A 6,721-nucleotide genomic window follows, 5' to 3' on the forward strand; every position below is an offset into this window, starting at 1 on the left:
TGGAAAAGAGTGTTACAAAAAAATAAAACAACAACACGCAAAAATAAAAACAACTTTCAACAAAACAACCGGAAACAGAGAAATCTGCAAAATATTTATGATTTGATATTCCCCTTACTTGAAACTCACTACGTCACGCTTTTAGTACATTTTTCTCCCCTATCGATCGGTGATTTACGTTTTAGCAAAGAGATTAAAACCAATCTCTTTGGTTTTAGTGTGGCTTTGATCGAAAATACATAAACATTATTTATCTACACTTTGTTACTTCTGCCAAAAGCCATGCCGAATTAGCGCATTGCTTTAGGCGCTCCAACAAACTTCTTATATTCCTTCATTGCTAAAGCAGGTTCGAAATCACCAAATTTTCGGCGGGTTTTGCCTAATCACAAAATGCTTTATTCTTGGATTCGTAGGCGTAGAAAGGGCATGAAAACGAAGAGTAACAGGTTGTATTTTGTGCATAGATTATATATGTGGCTAAACATACCACACGCCGAGATGGGTAACGGTTGTACATTATACATCGTTTGGTGTTTTATTTTAATTTTGTTTTTTTGAATGTTAGGCGCCTGTATCTTTTGTACTGTAACAATTAGTAGCATCAGTTATATCGCTAAATACACGAAGATTAATTGGTTATAAAAAAATGGCAACCGCGTGTAACGAAACACATAAATTAATATATATATATATATATATACTGTATTTACATTTATACGAGTTTATTGTGAACCCAAGTTATAGTTTACCGACGCCTTGTGGTGTATAATGTAATTATATGATCTGTTTACCTACTTTTATACGTTTAGGCAGCAGTCAACCATAGTACTTAAAATCAAATGCCTTGCGCAGGCAAAGACACCATTACGGACAAGCAAATGCTAATTAATCTCATTTATTATTGATGAACTTTCTCTTTAATTTGACGATAAGACAAAAAACATGAAACCTCCTGACGCAAGTAATTTGCAGACGTGTCGGTTTCGGGATGTTCATACCGAAAGCGCCTACTCTTTCCACTCGTTGTAATAACTGTTTCCGTTTACAATAAGGGATAATTTGCTTCCAGATCGATACGGTAGCTGTCACTAAATACACCCCCCACATTCGTTATTGCTTCCTCCATCCACATGTGTTACATGCCAGACCCCGTGATGGTCCTCTGTTTGTACAAGTCCTGTTGAACGACTCGTTTTGGGTGTAAGCTCGCGAAAGGGAGGACAAACATTTATTCTGATGAGGCCCCGCAGAAAAACGTAGCGAAAATTTCGGCAGTGGCCAGTTTGCTTGTTTTGTCAGTGGTATACGAAAGGATGGGGAACTGCACTCTAAATGTTTCTATTTCGAATCCAACTGGTAAGTTAACTGTTTTTTTTATGCAGTTATATATACTTTAATTGCATGCCTATAGTTTACGAAATATTTAAACGTATAAAACGTGCAAACTGCAAACATATACTGTGGGGTAAGATGGGACACATTTAGCACACAATGTCCAAATATCCTGATCGTGTTTTAAACAATTACCAACGGTCTATATAAGTCGTGAGGATACGGTTTTATAATTCCTTGAATGTTTTTTGTTTACTATCACAAGAGACGAGAAAATAGAATAAAAAAGTGACCCATCTTCCCCCATCCTACTATACAACATATAATTAAACAAACAACATTTTTTGTAATGCAGGAGTTACCAGTGAGGTATCGAACATTGTGATTACGTTTTTCATAGCATTGTTTATGCTGGTCGGTGTGACTGGCAACATTCTTACTATGGTGACTATTGGAACAAGCAAATCTCTTCATTCTGTATCTAACTTGGTCATATTCAGCCTATGTGTGTCAGATCTTACCTCAGCTGTCATTTGCTCGCCCTTGTGGCTCTACAGACGAACATGGGGATTCGAAACTTGGAAGATGGGATCGTTTATGTGTAAGTGTGTATGTGTATTATATATATACTTTGTAACTTTACCGTAGAGTAACAAAATATCATCGCTGTTTAAATACGATGCAGCCTAAACAAAGAAATACTGGCTCAATCTTTAACGCCGCACTGAATGGCTGTTGAGTGTCTTGCTAAAGAACACATACGCTTACAATGGTAGCAGCGACGAGCCTTGAACTCATTACTTCTGGGTTGCAGGCACTAACCACTTCTTTTGCACGGCACCGGTATATTTGTTGTCTTTGTCTGGTATTGACGTCATCTTATCTCTTTAGTGGCAAACCATAAATCTTCCGGTCTGATATTTTAATATGTCATCTATTTGTTTGATACGTGTAGCCGTAAACAAAACGAATAGATAACGTTAAATAAATTCGACCTTCGGTTTTTATGACGAAGCAGTAAAACCTCCAGTTCAATCAATACTACTTAGTTTTATATCTTTGTTGATCGGCAGATTATTATAAAGACACACTTTCTGAATAAAGTAGTTCTAGAATAATAGGCTATAAGATTGAATATTTATTTTTTGAAATGTCATTTTTTAATTGATTCAATTTTCAATATGCTTGTAAATCTACCTTAAAAGAAAAAAATTAACCACAAAGTTAACGTGCTGGTAACTTGAAAGCGGATACGGGGTGAACAAGTTTTATCTATTTATTTATACTAATTTATCCGATAGTTATACGTACAACTATTTCCCGTGGGTCTATATATATATAGCCCTTAACGACTCTAATTTCCAGTGTTTTAATACCAAATTTTCTTCAGGTAAATTCTACTGGATTAGTGACTTTGCGACCAGCTATGTTACGTCATTACACATCGTTTCGTTCGCCGCTCTTCGATACATTGCTGTAAAGCGACCGTTTTGTGTAACGTCAATATCCAAACGACGAGTTTTGGCAGCCATCGTCGTATTTTGGGTGATTTCTATTGCAGTGGCATTACCATTAGCAGTGTACATGGATGTGCGAGTTCGCAGAGGTATGGGAATAAAGAAATGAATGTAACTTATTTACCCGCGCGTGGCAGGCATCAACAACAGTCGTTACAACACGAGTGTCCTGTTTCGTACACCTGGTGCCCGCTTATGAATTACCACGTATGTAACTTTGTGAGTGATTTTTTATATATTGCTGAAAAAAATGCCAACTAATTAGTGACCAGCACTAGGTTTGAGCAATTGCCTTTAGGTGTCTTTCCCACATACATACGTCCACAGTGATAGCAGTGAAGATGTAACTACATTTTTAGCATTTCAAACGTTAAATCCGCGAGACGACCTTAGGCCTTTTATTACAGCCATGAGGCACTTGCATGAAAACGTATAATATATAATAGCACTGCAAATGCAAACCCTTTGTTGCCAACATTGTATTATTATTACCTATATAGGTTGGGGTAGGATGGTATACGTTTTCGTTCTACATTATCTTTTTATTTGGGAGTAAACAAAGAATATTTACTGAATTATATAACCGTATTATATCACGACTCTAAAAAAGTGTTGTTAATTTGCAGAGCAAGAAGACATCGGCATGAGTTGGCCTTCGTGTTCTATTATAGACGACGGGGACTGTTGTGTGGCAATGTATAATCTGTATATGAGTATAGTCAATCCGATTTTCTTCTATTTGCCGATGGGAATTTTGTTCACGCTGTCTCTACTTATTATTACCGTTCTAAGCGAACGGAATAGGTAAGAAGGTTCATTGATGCTATGTACCTTAAATGACAAATGAATGAATGTAGTTGTTTCATTTTGATGTGGCGGAGTAGAGACGGTCGTTACACCTCGAGTGTTGGTTGCACACCTTTAGCACAGAATATCCAAATATCCTGATCGTGTTTTAAACAGTTAACAACGGTCTATGCTCTATGGGAATCGGGAGGGTGCGATTTTATAATTCTTGACTGTGCTTATTTCTTGATTGTAACTGTTCCATTCTTACGTGGCGGAGCAGCGACAGGCGTTATACTTCGGGTGTTGGTTGCAATATTATATACATGATGCAGAACAAACAGTTTAGCATATGTCTGTGTTTTTCTACGCAAATCGTTGTTTTTACGTAATTACATCAAAGGCCACAATCTGTAAATTTTACAACCGGTAAAAAACATCAAACCATCGTTTGCCCGATAAAACATAATATTGCTTGTAAAATCACCATACAAACGAAAACCGAATTCATATTTTAGTGCAAACCTAATCTATGGTGTGTTATACCAACATAAGAGATTGTCATTGTCAATGTAAATTTACATTATAAATATAGAAGCACTTCAATAATGTGGTATTGGTATAAGGATAAAAATACTTACGTCTCTTGATAAACACCAAACACACGAGGGAAATTCCCATATTTTGGTTTCTTGAGATAAAACGTAAGAGGAAACAGAAAGCAGTAGCAGTGGTGTATATAGATCTTTTTTTTTTCACAAACTTATTCAGCAATACTGACCTAAAGATTAAATATACATATTAATATTATTGTGCGAGTGCACGAATATGCAGCAGTGAATGCAGGTTATCAGATTTTTTTCATTTGTTCTAAATATGCAAAATCGTAAAATACGCAATATTTTTTCCGACAAATCTAACGCGCCTCCTTATTATAAAAGTAACGAATGTTATCATCCGCTAGGTGGCGACGAGCAGCTTCTAACTTCTTGGACTGCGAGCACTACTCTCGCCACCTCGATACAATAAACCAGAGGCAACCGCCGTTGCCTGACGTGATTGCCCAAACCACCGACCCTGATAACGTGTTAGACGATGAAAACCGGAATGCAAGCAATGTACATACAACTCGGGCTCCCCAAATACGCACAGTGGCTTGCCCGAATCATACAGTTGCAAGACAAAACGTGAGCGATGCTCGGTACTACAGAGAAAGAAAAATATTCCTACAGTTGATTTTAATCGTGATAAACTTCGTGATTGGCTATATACCGCTCACTGCATATCTTATGTGGACCACAGTTACACCGAAGTGCTCTAAGTCTGTACCTTATGCAACGGACTACTGGTTCGGTGTAGCCTCGTACCTCTGCTTACGTATAAGTGAATGTATGAATCCTGTTATGTATAACCTGGGTTCAACGAATATGCGCAAAGAGAGCCTCAGAGTTTTAAAAAGGGTATTTTGTTGTAAATCGTAATGTACTCAGTTATTTTTGTTTCTCTTCGTTTAGAAACGCGAAAAACAAAACGTCGTGTTACTTTTACACCTGAACATACATATTTCTTTGCTTTGTCTTATTATTAATAAGAATGATCGTGTTTATTGAGCAGAGTGTTGTTTTAACGAACATTATACACTAGTCACTACTCCTATCAAATGGATTCATAAATGTAAACGTGACTGCTCGTGTAAGTAAAGTTCTTTCCGAACAGGTTCAGACAGAACATGCAGCATACCAGTTTAAACGATACGCCTTGTGCTTTACTGTAAAAAGCGGTTCAGCAGTATCGAAAAGAGTAGTTTTATGATGTTTGAGTTATGGGCCTGGATGTCTTTACGGTTTTCATTTTATTGGAATACGTTTTAAATTAAACCGGATGAATGCCATTAAATGGTACAGTTATGTTCGAAGAAAAGTATTGTATTTACGATGGAAAAAAGTAGCAGCATTTCTACAGCGATAAAAGGCCTCATTTACGTTGTGACGAATCTATATGCCATCACTAACAAATATATGTTTGTGTTTGCCGTTGATTAGTTTGTTTTAAGTAGTAAGATTTCCGCTCAATTAGCCAGGAAAGCTCTTATGCCTGCATATGAGTAGCCTTCTTGAGCTGAAGAAATAGCCGCTGAGAGATTGCCTGTGGTCAAAAATAACACTACTATGTTCCATTCAATTACCCAGCCCATAAAACGAACGATTTAATGACCGTCTCCTTTAGCTCGTGGAGCAGTAAAGGCGATTCTTTAGGTTAGGAGCCACAGTAGGAGTTTGGCTATATGTTAGTTTCTTTTTATAATATTGTGCTTTCATTTTCATGTGAACCAAGGCGGAACAGCGAAGGAAATATTCGGGCGGGTTTAAATATTACGTCACTATATGGATATGTATGGCAGTAGATCCTGGCAAATAATATAAACCATAATAAGGGAACTAAAACAAAAACTGCATAAAAATACGGCAACTGTGAACTGCAAACTAGTTAAAGTTAACTGGTGGTTAAGCGGTGCTACTAGAATATATACACTCATTAGCGAGTAACATGTTTTTTTGACCGATACAATGCGCTGAAACCGAGTTTTTGCCGAAACCCAGTGGTTGCGTGCGTTTTGAACACTAAGTTCCGCGGCGGATTGACAGTAGTGAACACTAAATGGCGACATAACCGCAAGGTCTACAAATGGACCCGAGTAAATAAGGATAGGGCAAGGAGAAAAACGAAGATGGAAAAAAGGCGCCGATGTCAAGTGGAAATTGTGGCATCAATTTGAAACCATTTATCCGCCGGGCAGGATTTGAATTTGTTATTTTTTGTGTATGGTTGTGGACATCACGGTGTTGGTATGTGGATACCTTTGTTGCAAATATTTTATCGAAATCTTTTCTTTTTTGGAAATTCTGTTAAGAGCAAAATATGTTGCTTTGCATTTTCACCTTGGCGTCTTTCGCTAAGGGATTTAATGGAATTAGGAAAATTTAAAAGTTTTAAAAATTGATAACGTTCGGACAATCTCGCGTCGTTGTAAAGTCATTGCGCCATGCCAAATGGGTCGCAACCACCATACACATAGTACTGTG

At 37.3% G+C, this 6,721-nt stretch overlaps 1 protein-coding gene across 1 annotated transcript; it reads left to right on the forward strand.

Moving 5' to 3' along the window:
• Positions 1-270: 270 nt before the first annotated feature.
• On the forward strand, positions 271-5,327 carry LOC100185854 (growth hormone secretagogue receptor type 1-like). The gene is made up of 6 exons (XM_018811887.2): positions 271-449; positions 1,073-1,359; positions 1,691-1,936; positions 2,726-2,941; positions 3,479-3,656; positions 4,603-5,327. Exons 2-6 carry the CDS (start codon positions 1,317-1,319, stop codon positions 5,117-5,119), a joined length of 1,200 nt encoding a protein of 399 aa, XP_018667432.1. The 5' UTR covers positions 271-449; positions 1,073-1,316; the 3' UTR covers positions 5,120-5,327.
• Positions 5,328-6,721: the final 1,394 nt, after the last annotated feature.

The sequence above is a fragment of the Ciona intestinalis genome, chromosome 5 (genome assembly GCF_000224145.3).
Source record: "Ciona intestinalis chromosome 5, KH, whole genome shotgun sequence".
NCBI classification, from domain to species: domain Eukaryota; kingdom Metazoa; phylum Chordata; class Ascidiacea; order Phlebobranchia; family Cionidae; genus Ciona; species Ciona intestinalis.